Source organism: Enoplosus armatus (assembly GCF_043641665.1).
Source record: "Enoplosus armatus isolate fEnoArm2 chromosome 3 unlocalized genomic scaffold, fEnoArm2.hap1 SUPER_3_unloc_1, whole genome shotgun sequence".
Lineage (NCBI taxonomy): Eukaryota > Metazoa > Chordata > Actinopteri > Centrarchiformes > Enoplosidae > Enoplosus > Enoplosus armatus.
The window spans coordinates 74,598-92,294 of NW_027261182.1; the positions used below are offsets into that span (position 1 = coordinate 74,598).

Below are 17,697 nucleotides of genomic sequence, written 5' to 3' on the forward strand. Positions count from 1 at the left end.
AAAATAAAATTGAAATAAAATTGAATTGAATTGAATTGAGACCTTTTACACTGAATCACAGCAGGAGTGTAAATAGAAAGTACAGTATACCCACTGTTGTCTGTTATTATAGAAGAAATATTCACACACTAAACAGGCTGCAGGATTTCTGCCAGATTCATTTTTCTTCTTCAGGGTTTCTCTTCCTCCTCACACAGCTACAGTCAAATGTCAGTGTGAAGGTAAAGTCCTGCTCAGGAGGAGTGGTACTCCCACATATACTTTGTACACTTCTTGTGATTTCACAAGGCACGCTTTTATTGTGAAGGGTCGTGCCGGAAGTGTCGCTGTAGTTGCAGCTGGCGGAAGCTGAGAAACCGAAAGTGTTTCGGATGTGCAGGTGACGCAGCCAGAAGTCGGTAAATGTCCGTTAGTGACGTTCCAGTGAAGTTAAAGTGATGTTTGATGTTCCGGTGACTTCAACAACGATGAAGCTTCTTCCTCTCGCGTGTCTCTGTCTCCTGACTCGGTCCGGAACAACGTTTGCTGATGGAAACGGTAAGAAAACTAATGGCGGACTGATAATGATCAATATCCTGTACCAGTATTAGTAACAGTTAGCACAGATCAATATGAAAACATGTACTTCCGCAACACAGGCGATATCATTTAGGCTAATAACAGCCTCCTCCTGCTTAATTAGAGTCGTCTAACGGACATGCGCAGTGTTTGAAGTTTGGGTTAGTTTTAGTTGAGTCGCTCTGTCTTGCTTCCTCTCTCTCTTCCTCTTCCTCTTCCTCTTTATGAGTGTGCAGACAGAGACAGTCTGATGGCGGCCGAGTCAGTGTTGATGTCAATAATTAATAATTATTAATTATTAATAGTGTGGTGTGCTCTTAACTTGGTGCTACAAGACCAGTGTGAAAAATAAGCATTTCAGAAAAGAAATATAAAAAATCAAGACTCCAGATTAAATATATATATCTATATATATGTAAGAAAGTAAAATATACAATCTGAAGAGCAACACAAAGGATCTGCTGAGGACAGTGAAGTTTCTTATATCATGAGTTGAAATATTGTCCTAACATCAAACTTCCAGATGTCTGTCTTAACTTAGTTACTCTGCATGTAAACGTACTGATTAATACATGTTTTCATCTTCCAGGGCCAGAGGTCATCGACGTGGAGGAAGGGAGAGACGCCATGTTACCCTGTTCCCTCAGCACCAAGGAGGACATTCAGTTTAAAGTCTTTGACTGGAAGAAAGACGGTCAGAATCAGGTGTTCATGTATGAAGCAGGCATTCTTAAGAATGACGGTCGTACAGGTCAAGATGAGCAGTTCAAAGGTCGCGTCTCATATTTTCACGATGAACTGAAGAACGGCAACGCCTCCATAATCATCAGAAACACGAAGATGGCCGACAGTGGAATCTACACCTGTACTTTTTCACTTCTTCAGCCAAGTCAAATGTTCCACCTTCAGCTTGCAGTTGGTGAGTGCTCTCATTAAAGGGTTAAAGATGTCCGCTCATTTCCTGATGCGACTGGTGTAAGTCCCAGGTGGACTTTTGTCAAGTAGTCAGAATACACATCTGGCAGGGCCTCGTCCCCACAGCACTGCAGCCACATCTGGAGTGCTTACCTCTCTATGTCACTCTGCACAATGACATCCCAGCAGTCGGAGTTCTGTTCAATAAACATGGAAACACATTTCAGAATATCACGTCTGGCATGTTGTTAATATCACATAATCACGAATTATGTTCTGTTTTGCCTTTTAGCTCCTGATCCGGAGCGCATTATCTTAAAGAACAGATTAGAGGAAAACCACCAAGGTGAGTCCTGATTTTGATGACGTCACTCTCTACCTGTCACGTGTATGTGCTGTGAGTTTGGCTCCACAGACCTGATATCATTCAGAAACACTTTAAATCTGTAAACCTCACTGAAAAGAGACGTTTATAATAAACTAGCGTCTGTCAAGTTTTTGTCAATGTTAAAGATTTAGAAGGTTTATTCAAAAATACTTCCGTTTTACAGACTTTATAATTACAGTCACTAGAAACAGTTGTTTATTGTTGTGTTGTTCACTGGTCACAAGCTACAAACACTCAATTTATTAAGTACACACAGCTCAAACTAAACAGCCCAGGAATAAAGATTCATGGAGGTTATAATCAGTTTATGTTGAAACTGTTTTAGAGAGATGTTGATTAAATGTTATGATCATATTGGAAGCTGCATTTAGTCTACCCTCGCTGACAGTAGGTGCTCTTATGTTTTTTTAAATTATAAAAATGAAGTGAAACACTGAAATTGTTCATAATCTTGACTTGATCATCGAGGCAGAATTTCAGTAGATCTTATGAATCATTTTCCATTCGAGCAGCATGATTAAAAATATTCTCACTAACACAGTTGAGACCCAGTGACACTACAGGTGTGCACACCTTTGAAGACGCTATGTTTCGATTTTTAAGTTTAACCCTTTATGTTCTTGAATTCGAGTATACTCCTTGAAAAATCACACGACACAATCACTCATGCAAACTAAAAAAATCTCTAAATATTTGAATCGAAACCATCCAGTCGTCATATATGTTTGTCTTCTGGTGTCTGAAGCAAGCCTGAAATATTCATGATCCAAGCATACAATCAAAGTGAATATGAACAGCTGGTAAAATACACAAAGGGACAATATACATTGATTGCTATAGGTATAAAGCAATTCTGTAAACTTTATTATTCATAATTTCATTTATAGTAACAATTTTGATGTCATAAAGGCTTCAAGAAAAAAAAAGGACATTTTTGGTTTAGGTACCTTGAAAGTGCTTGAAAAGGGCTTGAATTTTACCCCTAAAAAACTGTACGAACCCTGGTTGTAGCTCAACAAATATCGCAGAAATTCTGTGTGTGTGTTTTTCTGCCATGATATGAGTCAGAATCTGACTGATGTTTAAATTGTTTGAAATGTCATACCCTGTCAAACAATGATGGGAGATGTAATGGAGTCATATGTTGTGCTTTTCTGTTTCTCTCCTCCTGTGTTTTGAGAATGGATGAAAAAGAACATCCAGATATTACATTTTTAATGCTGTAATTGTCCTTTTATACTCTATTGTTTATATCATCTTCACAGGTGCAGCTCCAAAGCCATTCGTCACAATACTTAATCAAACAAAGGACTGGTCGCTGCTGCAGTGTGTTGTTCGAGGTGCTTCTCCAAAGCCTACAGTAGAGTGGCAGGACAGTGCTGGAAACATCCTTCCTGCTAAAGAACTTCAGGTCTCAGAAAGAGGAGGCAGCTACGACATCATCCTCCAAACTACTGTGACCAAGACCGACCGCTATCGCTGTGTTGCTACTCAGGAGGAGATTTACCATCAGATTCACGCTGAGACCTTTGTGCTTATGAATGGTCAGTGGTATTTTAATCATCAAAGAATTTTATTTATTCATGTGTTATTAGTTTTTAAAAAGTTGAACGTGTGTTCGGACTGAAGGCAAAGTGAATTATCTCAGCGTTTGAAATTAGAATAAAGACAAGTCTACTGATGTGGAAAATGTTTCAAAGACTCCACTTGATGAATCTACAGAGATGAGAGGAAGAATGAGACGCTGTGGAGGGAAATAACAGAAAGAAGTGGAGTTTGTAGTAAATCTTGAGATCAGTCTGATCAGTCTCTCACACCAAACCCAGGAACAGATTTAAAAACGGCTGCTGCAACCTGAAGCTGAGGATCGGCATGAAAACACCTCACGAGGTGATTTAGAGACGGAAGTCGTCAGAATCAGTGACATGTTTGTTCCACCAGAGAAAAGAAAAGAAGTTGTGAAATTGAAGAATTATTGTGTCACATGTGCCACCAAAATACAGCGAGGCTGTCTGAAGGTTTTATTAGCTGTGATTAGATGAATAGATTAGATAGAGAGATAGAGGACTTCATTGATCCCGATGGGAAACTGCAGAGTTACAGCAGCCAAGTCACACATGAGTCTCATAACAGACAACATGAGGACACTCAGAGATGGAGGTCAGGTTTAATGTTCACATCGCTGGGCAGTAGTCAGCGAGGAAGAAGTCCTCTGATTCTCTACTTCAGTAAAAGTAGCAACACCACTGTGTAAAAATACTCTGTTACAAGTAAAAGTCCTGCATTCAAAAGTCCACTTGAGTAAAAGTATAAAAGTATCAGCAACATTAAAGTAGCAAAAACATTATATTTTATCAGATATCACATGTTTTGTATGTAAGATCAAAGGAACTAGTTGCTACATCTGTCTGATTAATGTAGTGAAGTAGAAGTACAAAGTAATATAAAATGCAAATACTCAAGTAAAGTACAAGTACCTCACATTGTACTTTTACTGCTCAGTGAAACATAAACCTAGCTACGCCTCATGTTTCGCCGGATGGTTAATATTTTCTTTGAACAAAGCTCATCAACACTCGCTGTAACAGCGACCATGGTGAAATACAGACGTGCTGACGAGACGTAGTCCAGAGTCCATCGTAGCCTCGGCTCAGGGTGTAGAGAACCTCGGCTGCACGCAGATCGCCTCACACGTTTGCAGATCTCAGGTACAGCGGGAGTTTAGCAGCGGTCACGTGTAAACAGCCTGAAGTGGAGGCGGCAGGACAGCGATTCAAACATTGTTCCTGCTGATGAGCGGCACGTCTCAGAAAGAGGACGACGCTACAACATCAGCCTCCTCGCTACCGAGACCAAAACCAGAAGCAGCCTCTGAGCTGTGCAGCCAAGCAGGAGGAGGCTGGCCTCAAGATCAATGCTGACATCAGTGTTCCTGCTGAGAGTCATCCCAGTGGTGTTTTTATCTGCCCATAGTTTGAGACTTTAGGTTTCAGGAGCACGCACACCTTTAGTTGTTCTCTTTGTGTCGGCTGTGATGTCCAATCTGCTGTATATGATATGCAGCTACATTCTGACTGTTACATCAACTCTTTCTCATCTGTTGCAGAGTTCCCCACTGGATTGGTTGTTGCTGTTGCAGTTCTTGTTGGTGTTCTTCTTCTTCTAGCTGTGCTTGTAGTCAAAGGCTGCATCAAAATTAATTGTAAGAAAGGTAAGTTGAGATAATTTCTTGTCTCAACATATTCATGATGAGCAGACAACACAACATGTTCTTCATATGTTTCTCATGTTCAGAGTCTTGACAGTTGTTTTATCTTCTCAGGCATTAAGCATCATGTTGGTATTTACAAACAGGATCAAGTCAGGTGGGATTTTCTTGAATATAACTTTGTTTTCCTTCCTGCAGGTTCAGGTTCACCACCAGAGTCAGACCCCCTAAAGGACCCCAATCCTTCTACCTGATCCAGAAACTTAACTAGCTTTACATGTGCTGTGAAGGTGGCTGCTGTGTGTGTGTGTGTGTGTGTGTGTGTGTGTGTGTGTGTGTGTGTGTGTGTGTGTGTGTGTGTGTGTGTGTGTGTGTGTGTGTGTGTGTGTGTGACACCCAGTTTGAGGTCTAGACCATACTGTATGACAGTGAGGACATGTTGGCTGGTCCTCACTTAGTTGAGGCAGTTTGAGGGTTAAGACCTGGTTTTAAGGTTAAAGTTAGAATCAGTTTTAGGTTAAGGTTAGGATTAGGGTTGTGGTGAGGCAGATAGTTGTGATGGTGGCTGATGAAAAGTGAGTTGTTGAGGTGGCGAATGTGCATGTAGCTCATTGTGCGTCCATATGGAAGCATTAGCACGTCCCATCAACAGGACCACAGTCTTTCCCTGACCTGAACCAAGTGTTTTTATCAACTGTCCTCGTAATGAGCTCAACATCAGCAACAGTCAGATGACAGCATGCCACAATATATAGTCATTATCTCTCAATATCTGGTCAAACAAAATACTCACAAATAGTTTCCAAGTGTGGGACACAAAAGTGTGTCGAAGAAAAAAGGCTTCAGCGCGCTTCGACCGACATGCTTGTTGGATGTTTGAACGACATCTCAAACATCTCGGCTTCGTCCGACAGTTCCTCCAACAATCCAACATTCACACTACTTTGTAATATAACAACAGGAAAATGATTCATATGATGAAGGATATTTAAAGGTGCTACAGGCTCAGCTGAAACTCGGGCTGATGACCACTTACTTTGTTTCATTCGACATGTTATTAGTGATGCGTCAGTTGTCGTTCATGTGGATGTGTTACAGGCTGTGACATTCACTACTTTAATGCCTTTCTGTCTCATGTAAAACACTTTGACCTGCCTTGTCCTTGAAAGGAGCTCTACAGACGCCATGACAGTTTTCCCCACAGGAAACTTCTTTTCTGTTACAAGCGAAGCTTCAAATATGAGCAGAAGCCCAAATATACTGTAAAAAGATGAGATGATGACTCGTTTTAAAAAGTTTTTCTTATATTATTTTAAAGCTTAATTCAGTTTGATATGAATGTTTTTCTTAAAGAAAGGTGAAATATAATGTGACTTCATTTTGTACTGCTTCTTTTCAGTTCTGTCAGAAGTGTTTAATTATTTCTAGCCAAAGGTTTGAAGAAAACATGAAAAATGTACGTTGTGTCTGTTTTGGATGTTTCTGTGTTCATACATACAAACACACTTCTACAACTACATATTTATTGGCTGCTCGACAGTTTGATGAATCTAAAACATTGATATTAAAGTTTAATATTCAGGTCAAGTCAGACACATAGCATTTAATTTTAGTGTATAATCACTTACATATATCCAACTGTGTGTTTTTCTTTTTGTCCCTTCACTCGGATGTGTGAGCCTCCCGGTTTTTCACTCCCCTCTGCTGAAGGACGACGGCTTCTCTTTGCTCACCGTAAACCTGAGTTTAAGATGTGCAACGTTGACCCATGACCTCGTGACATTACAACTAGTTTGGAAGTGTGACGTGGAAACCTGAAGCCTGCGGGGTCACAAACGCTGAGACATCTCTGTCTCAAAATACGTCTGTGGAACTGTCAACAAAGACGAGCAGCCTGCAGTTCAACACGCGACAATAACTTTCAACCCATGTTAAAAAGCATTAATAAAGAGTTCACGCGTTAATCTCCGATCTGTCGTTCCTCACTGGACCTCCATGATAACCCTAACCCTCAGACATGGTTTCTTCTTGCCTGCCTGTGTCAGAGGCTGATGCTCATTAGCAGATATCCATACTGGATCCTGTTCATTAGAGGTTATTAAAATGTAAATATTTCTTACATGCAGTTTAGAAATGAAGTACTCACTCTGATCATTGACTGTCATGTTGTAGAGTTTAAGTGATTTGGTTGTTTTAGTCTCCATTCTCGACGATGTGGCGCCCTCTAGTGTCTAAAACCGAAACGATCCGTTTCAGTGAAACCTGTGTACACACACACACACACACACACACACACACTTTTATTCCGGGTAGTTTCACATATAGAATAGAATAAATAAAAACAGAATAAGAACCGGTCATTCCAATTTTAATGGCGCTCTGAACTTAAAATGAAAGCATCCAACTGGTTTATGTGTCGAGCAAGTTTGAGGATGTTGTGCATTTAATTCTGGAAGAAGATCTCATCTCATCTGAGCTCCGGTCCACACTCCGGAGCAGAGGAGGAGGAGGAGCAGGAGGAGGAGGAAGAGCAGGAGGAGGAGCAGGAGGAGCAGGAAGTGATTGGACCTGATCTAAACTTGAGGCCGGGCGGATTAACCGTGTGTTTGTTTTGGTTTTTAGACCGTGTCGTCCGTGTCGCTTGTGTTCAGTACTGACGAGTTAAAGTGTGCAGTCGTGCTGCTTTGTACGAGTGTTCGTCACATATCCGCTGCCAGTTCATTCGGGACGTTTAACTTCACCTCAGCTAACAGTAGTTAAAGTTGAAGTTAGCTAGCTGACAGTTAGCCTCCAGCTAGCGACGCGACGCAGTGAGCGTAACGCGTCACTCCCTGCGTCACTCCCTGCGTCACTGCCAACATGTTGAGAACTTCTGCGCTTCAAACTTTGTGTGTCAGTCTGCTGACTGTGTGTGGAAGAAGACTCGGACACGGTAAGAAAGCTGATGTCCATCACGTGGTTTAACTATGGTACGTTCACATTTACAACAGTGACAGATAATATTATGTAATTACTACCCCTTGACATACCTGTCTGTCTATATATATATATATATATATATATATATATATATATATATATATATACATTTTTTAGTATTCTATTTTATATATATTCTATTGTATTCCTATATTTTACCTTCTGCACTATTTGATGTCTTCTGTCACATTTTGTATGAGCATTGTTGGAGGGAGCTGGAGAACCAGAGAATTATTTGCTTCACTGTAACTGTTGTGCACATGACGAATAAAAGAACTTGAACTTGACAGTGAACATAGTAAAGAATTCAAAATGCACGAGAACAAAAGTATTTATCAAATGTGTCAAAAGCCTCCTTCAGAGTGTAGAGAGACAGACAGAGACACAGACAGAGACACAGACAGAGACACAGACACAGAGATGCATGGCAGCAACAGTAATAGCAATAACAACTGAAATATAATTTAAATATTATTCCTGATGCATTGACACACAAGCAGCATTTTAATATCAATATCTGGTTGAGAAGCAGCACAGTTTTACTACATTATACACTGTTGGGTAGTTTAATCTATAGCAATGTATGCTACTTGATGTAGTGGAGCAGAGGTAAATAAAGTAGCAGTAGTAGTAGGAAAAACTCAAGTAAAGTACAAGTATCTTAAAATTGTATTTAAGTACAGTACCTGAGTAAATATATTTACTTAATTCTAGCTAGCTAAAGACTTCAAATATCTTCACCTAACTCTTAATGATTCATACAACCATCACAAAGAAAAGCTGGTTTAAGACAAAACACTCAGATTTCACCTGAGAGTCTCAATCCTGATCCTAAGGAGGAGAGTTGTGTTTCTGTTGTGTTGGCTGACTCTGTGTGAGAACATGAAGAGGCTCAAACCTTTTTACTTGTCTGTGTGACCTCATTTCACTGGACAATGTGAGGGTTTGTCAGGCCGCAGCGCCGCAGGTCAGAAGTGACTCCAGACCCACCTGAAAATATCTCTCTTCCTTTTCAGCGTGGCGCTGGAAAATGTAAAAACACGAATCCACAAATGTCCCGGTCCTACTCAGATGTCATGCGATGACATCGCTGTAGTCAAACAAACTATTTTGTGTAAGGTGTCTGGTCAGGGAGAATATTTCAGAGGGTGTGATGAGCCGCAAACAGACAACATATTAATTAATGCTATTTCCAGTTTAGTTTATCACCACTAAATGGCTTTAACTGAATTTGTGTTGAAAAAGAAGATTGCTGTCTGGAGTGAAGAACGTTTCTTGCAGTATTTTCTTTTTAGTAGAACAAAAAAACATTGCGCCCAAACATGGATGAAACAGTAGTCCAGATAGTCCAAATCAATCAGGATGTTCCCTTTTATTGAGTTTTAAATGTCACAATTTAGCACAGGGAAAACATCATGCACAGACGTTTAGGCTTCCTCAGTGTGCAGTAGTCTTTCACAGTTGAATCATATTTCATATCTCTATCTTGTTCGAATGTATGTATTGCTTAGTTTTTGGTTGATTGGATTTAATTGGATTTAATGTTGGGAAGGGGTCCAGTGAGGCTGGTCTGAGGATGCCTCCTTCAGAATTTGTAAAATTCAAATATGCAATATGAAAACCTGTTTGATCTTCTGATACTTGGCTCACACTGAGTCTAAAAGAGTTGTCAAAAAACCAAAACAACCCTCCTGAAGTGGCTGTGTCATGTGACTCATCAGGTTTCTTATATAAGCTTAAATGTACTTCAGTTAGGCCCGTGTGAAAAATATCCATAAGTAATCTGACTACTAACTATCATGCTTGTAAACTGGTGTTTCGGAGTCATTGAGGTGACATGTAAATGTGTTATCTGACTTTCTGCCGGAACCTGATTTCTCTCTATTTAAGATAATAATTAAATTATGCTTCATCTTCCAGGGCCAGAGGTCATCAAAGTGGAGGAAGGGAGAGACGCCGTGTTACCCTGTTCCCTCAGCACCAAGGAGGACATTGAGTCTAAAGTCTTTGACTGGAAGAAAGATGGTCAGAATGAGGTGTTCATGTACGATGCAGGCATTCATTACAATAACGGTCGTACAGGTCAAGATGAGCAGTTCAAAGGTCGCGTCTCACATTTTCACGATGAACTGAAGAACGGCAACGCCTCCATCATCATCAGAAACACGAAGATGGCCGACAGTGGAAACTACACCTGTATTTTTCCACATCTTCAGCCAAGTCAAATGTTCCACCTTCAGCTTGCAGTTGGTGAGTGCTCTCATTAAAGGGTTAAAGGATAGGTGCACAATTTTGTGTGTCTTAAAACAAAGAGCTAATGTGCTTCCAATGTCAGTGATGGAGGACAACATCCACAGTCCCAATTCTGTGTAAATATACAATCCAAAGTTAATATGGGGCTTCATCAGTCAAGTCAAGTGCAAAGGTATCAAGATATCGTACAGTCACAGTTGCAAAAATCATTTTATTTGCCTTTTAGGTGGTGACCCACGGTGCTCCACCTTGAAAAACAAATACGGGAAAACTGACGGTGAGCGCTGATCTTCTGTCACTGATCTCGACATCACCTGTGCTGAAACTTTGTCTCCCTTTTGTAATAAGGATATATTTTCTTGATTTCTTAATTGAATTTAAGTACATGCTTTGTGTCGTTAAGGGTAAACTTAAGTAAGGCTTGTATCTCGTGCGGTTGTTTGTGTGCGAACACATTGCAATGACCAAAAAAAATCTCAGATCTGTTGTCATTTTAATTAAAATGTCTCTCAGATCGACGTTGTTTTACCTGGAAAAAACAGATTCGAGGAAATCTGTAATGAGTCTTGATATTGATGATGTCACCGATCTGCATTTTTGACAGATCACTAAACTGTTCCCGTATCAAAGCGATGGTATTGTGTCTACATGTTTTAATGAGAACCAGACAAAGTTTCAGCACACAAATTACAGATGAAGTGACGTCATCAAAACATCCGATTTCCCCTGATCGGTCTTGTTAATGTAGAGCGCTGTGGGTCACCATGTGAAGGCTCGCCTGCGTCTGTACGGGTCACTACAGTGAAACTACTCAGCCTCTATTACATGGCGAGTAGTGAATGAGTGAACGAGGGAGGTTTGGACAGACCTTAATAATGAATGACAATATAATAATGTGCAATATTAATAATGTACAATATGTCTTTATAGGGGAAGTTATACTTTTTAACAGTATCGGCTGTTTTATACCATAATATTTTTACTTCCCCAATAAAGCTATATATATAGCGCTTAAAAATCCTAAATAAGGGGATTTAAATGTGCTTTTATCTTTATTTATTTAACAGGGATGATGCACATTAATAAACAAAAGGCTATTTTTCATCTGTAGTCTCAGTACAGACACTTTCCTTTTGCCTTCAAACTCGAAATGTAGTTTTTGGAAAATATAAAACAGAACCAGCGACTGTTTGCATGATGAATGATTTAAATGATTAATCAGTTATTAATTACATATTAGCTCCACTTCATTGGAATAGAATATTTTGTATAGATCTTAAACACAAAATGAGTTTTATTGCACAATAAGTTGTATACAAATGCAAGGCGTGTCTGGACTTCTTGAATACTAAATGTCAGAAATAGTATTTGCAGCGATGAATAGTAAAGTGGAGATGTTAAAGTCATGTCCTGTCACGCCGCACGTTTTTCTCCCTCTTGTACACACTGTACTGCACATTCACACAGAAGGGAGGGGTAACCCATGTTAACGAGCTCTCCCTGACGCCGTGTGTTCACAGGTGCAGCTCCAGAGCCTTACATCTCGATGTGGGACGTCACTGACTTCGGGGTGCGGCTGAAGTGTGCCGTTCGAGGTGCTTTTCCGCAGCCGAAGCTGCAGTGGCAGGACAGTGACGGAAACCTCCTTCGTGCTGAGGAGCCACAGATCTCAGAAAGAGGAGGCCGCTACGACGTCACCCTCCAAACCACTGTGACCAAGACCGAAACCAACCGTTTCCACTGTGTAGTCAAGCAGGAGGACATTTCCCATATGATCGATGCTAACATCACTGTTCCTGGTGAGATTCATCACAGTGATGTTTTTAATCTGCGAATAATGTATAGATGTTCATGTATAGCAGTTTAAATGTTTTTAGGAGCGTGGCCACCTTAGTTGTTATTTGTGCAGGTAGTGATGAGTGCTGTACGTTCTGTGATCTGTTTCAGACAAACTGTTTGAGGACACGTGCAGCAGAGTGGAAGTCACAGAGTGGTTGTTGGGTGGATTCGCTTTGGGCGTTCTATCTCTTGCTGCTGTTCTCGCTTTCCTTGTAGCTACAAAGCGTATCACAATAGGCTCTAATAAAGGTAAGTTCCTACAATGGATCGTGTCAACATATCCATAATGTGCAGACATCAACACGACAGATACAGAATCCCGTGTCCTCTCAGATATAAAATATATTATGTTAATATTTATATTCCTGAAAAAAATCCACTGAGACTTCATTTATGAGGCTTCTGGTTGTTTAAAAACAGATACAGCACGTTTGAAATGCATTACGATAAGTGTTTCTTTAAGCTTCGAATATCATTCACTCCCACGTTTTCCCTTTTGTCAGTGGACACGTTAGGAAGCCAGAGGTCTGAATGTTCTGCCTGTCTGCTGATAAACTTGCAAAAAGAGATTTTCTGGATACGTAATGGAACCACAAGTCACCATTTAAATGATTTGATTATCTCCAAAAGTGGACGGCATGTTTTGGCAGGATTCTTCAAATGATTGAATACAGATTTTGCAGTAATATTTGGAGGTGTAACATCAGCTCTGAGACAAAGCTGGCTCATTATTTGTGCTTGTTCGTGACCAAAATATTCACGACTGGCAGAACTCTATTTATTTTTGGCTGCTTACAAAGCTTTCATGGTCTGAGGTCAGATTTGTCCTCCTGTTTTATAGGTTCTTAGCTGATCATTCACATCAGCAGCTCAGTAATTCAAGGTTGATTAATGGATTAATCCATTATCAAAATGCCTGAAGACTATTCTGATTATGGTCGTAGTGGTGGAAGCTGAAACCTGTGAAATCATCACAGGTTTCAGGATGTGAGTTTGGAGGTCGATCTCGCTCATGAGCTAAAACCGTTCTCTTCAATCACTGATAACTGTTTGAAAAAGAAGATGACACGAAAATTAATCTTATCGGGAGGGGTCAAATCTATTTGTGTTGGCCACCAAAATATAAAAGTTGACTTTATGTAAAATATACTTTTCTTTTCTGCAGGTTTTCTTCAGCGGAGAAATGGTCCCTCAGAGACGCCACTTAATTTACCTGCTTGAGAGGTGTGTGTGTGTGTGTGTGTGTGTGTGTGTGTGTGTGTGTGTGTGTGTGTGTGTGTGTGTGTGTGTGTGTGTGTGTGTGTGTGTGTGTGTGTGTGTGTGTGTGTGTGTGTGTGTGTGGATGCATATATGTATATACAGTGTAAATGTGCATCTACAGCCTTATAGGAGATGTTTGTGAAACATGTAATGGTCAGTTGGTTTTGACGTATTTAAATATAAGGCCGGTCAACAATCAACAGTTTCAAAACGCTCGTCAGTGTTTCCCACAGGTCGATAACTGGTGGAGGTGGGTGGCGCTGCGTGTGACGGGCAGGTTTGTTATGTTTTCGGTACAGCAGGGAAAACAAAAGAATGTCATGTTATTTATTCTGTAAAATGTACATTCAACAGTGGCTCATTCGTCTTAATTCTGTAACAGTTCATGCTCTCAAACGCTGACATATTGTCAAGAACAAATAATAATAACACAAATGTCAGTAATTATCAACTCTGACCTGTTGATAATTCCTGAACTGCTGCAGCTTGTGCTGGTGTATACAGAGCAGGAACAACAGACCGACTAACATGTGAAGGCTCATCGTAGCTCAAGCACTCGTTCCGCTAATCGACACGTTCAGGTGACGCCGTCGTAAATGTCACGTTTGCAGTGTTTCCACAGACAGAACCGACTTCAGTTGAACAACGTCGGGACTCAGTTTGACACTCATCACTGTCCATTTCCGCTGTAACTAACCGCTGTAACTAATGGTTGCTACAGCTGATAGACAACAACTGGTGCGCTTTACATTGAAATCTGTGCCATTTGTAGCTGAACCACGTAGTGCCTTAAAACATCAGTGAAATGAGGCAGTAATGGCTGATGGGGTTTTCTCTTCCCCTCAAAGAGCATTAGCAGTCTGAATACGCTGGTGACAAGTGACTGACTTCAGTCTGAGGCCTGAATAAAGAGGACTGCTGTAGTCTACATGAGAAGAGACCCGAGACTGTTAAATAATAATAAATGCCACTCGGATTCCAAAGATGATTTGGAGAACTAACTGGTTTTAGTTGTTCAAAAGGTTCAGCAGTATATATTATATTTTATAAAGGGACGAGTTACAGTTTTAGATACTGGTAATTGTTGTCTCATTCTCACTGTATATGTTGAATGTGCTCAAACATCTGTGGATGTCATTATGTAAATGATTGTATTTTTAAATCCCTTCTAAAAACACACTTTTATAAACAAGCTTTTTTGTGTTTTTACACCTCATTTCTATTTTCTGTGTTTTCTGTTGCTGCCTTTGGATTTTATTGTATGGAAATTAAGCACTTTGTTAAATTGTTTTTTTTTTAACAACAAATACAAATAATAATTTATTATTTTTCCTCATATCTGCCATAAGCCATGTATCAGCAATAATTGAACAATACATAATAGCTCTATTTTACGTGAGTACTGTTACTTTTTGAATGCAGGACTTGTACATGTAATGGAGTATTTGTACACTGTGGTATTGCTACTGGTAAGTAAAGGATGTGGATACTTTAGCGTCTGTGTTTACAGTTTAACCCTGTAACGCCGAGTGTATCATATTTGATACATGAGTTTTTGAGAAAACCTGATGTATACAATCAGACACATGCCCAGGCAGAAACCCATGCCCCCCCCACCCCCCCCCCTGCAAAAGGCCAACCTCTAGTGTGCCCCCTGATGTGAGAAAAGATGGCATTGAAACTCAAAGTTTAATCACTTAAAGTTGTGTTTTATATGTTTTTGTACAAATTAAAACTCATATGCAAATTGATATTTAATTTTTATTTTTTTTTTAATTTGTCAGAAGGTTCAATAAACACTCCATTTTCAAAAAATTTGAATTTTCTGGCAATTATTTCATGGTTCAGGCTTTACAGGGTTAACGTGATCTGAACATGTAAATGACGGAAGGCTGAATCAGAGCTGAGTCAATAAAACATTATTGTTTAATGTTTGTCATTAATTATGAATCCACAACACAGCAGTTTGTTTAGTGAGTAGGAAAAAAAACAAAACGTCAGTATTTACATCTACTGTCGTACACGTCACAGTTTATACCCATGCTAACACAATAAAGACTTTTATATACAAGAAATACTTATTAGCATCATTGTACAAAGGAACACCATCATAGTAACTCACTATCTGGATTTGTCATTGATGCAAAATACACAAAATAATAATAAACCTCCCCTCAGCTGCCCTGAAATCGTCAGAATAATTAGACAAAAGGAACTTGTATTGTTTGCTGTTGTCTAGGTTTAAAAACAGTTTTACATCAGAAAGAACAAGGCAAGACGATCACAATCTACATGTATACAAGGTTTGCCCTTTATGATCTGTATAAATACACACTCTCCTTGTCTATGTACACAGAAATCAAGTGTCGGCCTTCCCTGTCGCAACACGCTCACTGCTAATCTACCCGGTGCGTCGCTGAGTGGCTCTTACCTCCTCAGACTGTTTCACAAAGTCGAGCTTCAGTTAGCACATAAAATGAGCCCCAACATTTCCCCCTCTGTTCACTCCTGCACGCGTTAGCATGTTCAAAAGCGACTCCATAACAAAGCACGAAGAAAACGCCCGAAGGGACAAAAACATCAGAGCTTAAAGAAACACGAATAAAAAGAATCTCTGATGATCAAACAGAAATGTGAACAACAGGTGAAGGTTTACACGAGGAGTGAGTATACACACTTATTATTTATCAGGTACATGTAGCTAAAACTAACAGTCCTGCAATAAATCCTCCTTCACGAAGGTTATAATGTTCAGTTTTAGAGACGTTAAAGATGTTTTAGAGGCTTGACTAAATAACAGAAACGCCAAACAACAACAAACTGAACATTATAACCTTCATGAAGGAGGACTCAGCTGCACTGTGTGTTACGGTGTGTTTCATTTTTAATAGAATTAACACCAACTGGGACACCGACGACATCACCGCAATGAGATATCCACGATGCCTCAGCGAGTGCAAGTTAGCATTTAGCAGATGTTGAAAGTAAAGATGAATCACATTCACTCCTTTCACCCAGAATTTAATCTTCCCTTTGCTCCCATAAAAAGATCGGAACACTAAACATCAGGTAATATGAGAACGACCTGAAAGCTTCACACCAACAGATGTCTTCTATGGAAACACGTGACTCATAACTTACAGCGTGAAGCCGTGAAACACCAACAGCTTTAAACTACCTGGAGAGAAAAAAGGAGAGCAGCGCCTCCATTTCAACCCAACATGACAGTGAACAGAGAGCTTGTGCTGAACACTGACCAAGTGTGCATCATCTGCTCCAAATCAGTTCACCACAACATGAACCCATGAACGAAGAGACAAGGTCTGAGGCAAAGAGGACAACTCGAGCTGTTTAACTACAACTGTAAAAAGTAAAATACTGACACTAATATATCCATGAACTCATAGTTAATTATGAAACACTGGCCTGCTGCAGAGCAACAGAAACGCAGCATCCTGCACCAAACCTCCACTCACAAAAGGCTGAAATATGTGTTTCTTCCTGTAGTAGTGTTTGCATTGTCCAGCAGTCCTTTGTCACAGCACATCTGACTTGTTACAGCAGGAAAAAAACACAGGTGAAACTTAAAACATCATAACGGTGGCTGCGTTCCATTTAGTGTCCCAGTGAGCCAGCCTGCACACTAGCAGGGCCCCCCGAAACTAGAACACCTGAATGGAATGCAGCCATCGTTAATGTCATTAATCACACCTGTGCTTTTCCTGCTGCGCGAAAGGTAATGACCTGTCAATCACACGACAGGGAAGAGCTTTGGACTGAACGTTCACAACCTCCACATAAAAACACTTTCCATGGTAATTATTAACTGTTACTGAGGACATTTCTAGGAGCTGATGGCAAAACCACAAACAGATCTAAAGGATAAGGCTGACCCACTGTTTCCCACTGAAGACGTCAACCTTAATATTACTTTTCAGTGGTGGATTAATACACACCTGGTGTTCTAGTATGACAGGGCAGAAAAAACAGCCTTTTCTTTTCACATCGTTTGAGTTATAAATTCAGGACTTTGAGTTTCCCGTTCCTTTAAGAGTTTGTGATTCTGGTCTGTGCACATAAACACGGTCGTCTTACAAAGGTTACGGTTCACCACGTGAGAATATGATCCAGCATCAGGCAGAAACGCGGTGTGGTGGCTCGGAAGATAAACCGCCGCTCAGAGTGATCAGGCAGGTTACAGGATGACAGTGTGTAGATAATAATCCGAGCTGGTGGCGAAAAGTAAAAAGCAAAAAAGAAACCAAACAAGTGAAATACAGAAGTGTCATGCTTCACA

The 17,697-nt window shown here is 40.2% G+C and overlaps 2 protein-coding genes across 3 annotated transcripts; both read left to right on the forward strand.

Moving 5' to 3' along the window:
- Positions 1-383: 383 nt before the first annotated feature.
- Positions 384-7,033, forward strand: LOC139307107 (butyrophilin subfamily 2 member A2-like). Of its 2 annotated transcripts, none has more exons than XM_070930991.1 (6): positions 384-537; positions 1,148-1,477; positions 1,766-1,819; positions 3,127-3,405; positions 4,968-5,072; positions 5,268-7,033. In XM_070930991.1, the coding sequence occupies exons 1-6, from the start codon at positions 438-440 to the stop codon at positions 5,321-5,323; spliced, it is 924 nt and encodes a 307-aa protein (XP_070787092.1). In that variant the 5' UTR covers positions 384-437; the 3' UTR covers positions 5,324-7,033. The 2 variants fall into 2 exon arrangements, with proteins under 2 accessions (XP_070787092.1, XP_070787093.1); XM_070930992.1 differs by having other exon boundaries at positions 4,968-5,063.
- Positions 7,034-7,765: 732 nt separating this feature from the next.
- On the forward strand, positions 7,766-13,361 carry LOC139307101 (butyrophilin-like protein 1). The gene is made up of 5 exons (XM_070930983.1): positions 7,766-8,038; positions 9,969-10,298; positions 11,822-12,100; positions 12,249-12,389; positions 13,306-13,361. Exons 1-5 carry the CDS (start codon positions 8,014-8,016, stop codon positions 13,359-13,361), a joined length of 831 nt encoding a protein of 276 aa, XP_070787084.1. The 5' UTR covers positions 7,766-8,013.
- Positions 13,362-17,697: the final 4,336 nt, after the last annotated feature.

What these genes read in the sequence shown, in the direction of transcription:
- LOC139307101 (XM_070930983.1), top strand. Translation starts at nt 8,014, where the DNA reads ATGTCCATCACGTGGTTTAACTATG. An exon ending in CCACCTTCAGCTTGCAGTTG is followed by an intron (nt 10,299 to 11,821) that starts GTGAGTGCTCTC and finishes GTGTGTTCACAG; the next exon opens with GTGCAGCTCCAGAGCCTTAC. An exon ending in TGCTAACATCACTGTTCCTG is followed by an intron (nt 12,101 to 12,248) that starts GTGAGATTCATC and finishes GATCTGTTTCAG; the next exon opens with ACAAACTGTTTGAGGACACG.
- LOC139307107 (XM_070930991.1), top strand. Translation starts at nt 438, where the DNA reads ATGTTTGATGTTCCGGTGACTTCAACAACGATGAAGCTTCTTCCTCTC. An exon ending in ATTAGAGGAAAACCACCAAG is followed by an intron (nt 1,820 to 3,126) that starts GTGAGTCCTGAT and finishes TCATCTTCACAG; the next exon opens with GTGCAGCTCCAAAGCCATTC. An exon ending in GACCTTTGTGCTTATGAATG is followed by an intron (nt 3,406 to 4,967) that starts GTCAGTGGTATT and finishes CATCTGTTGCAG; the next exon opens with AGTTCCCCACTGGATTGGTT.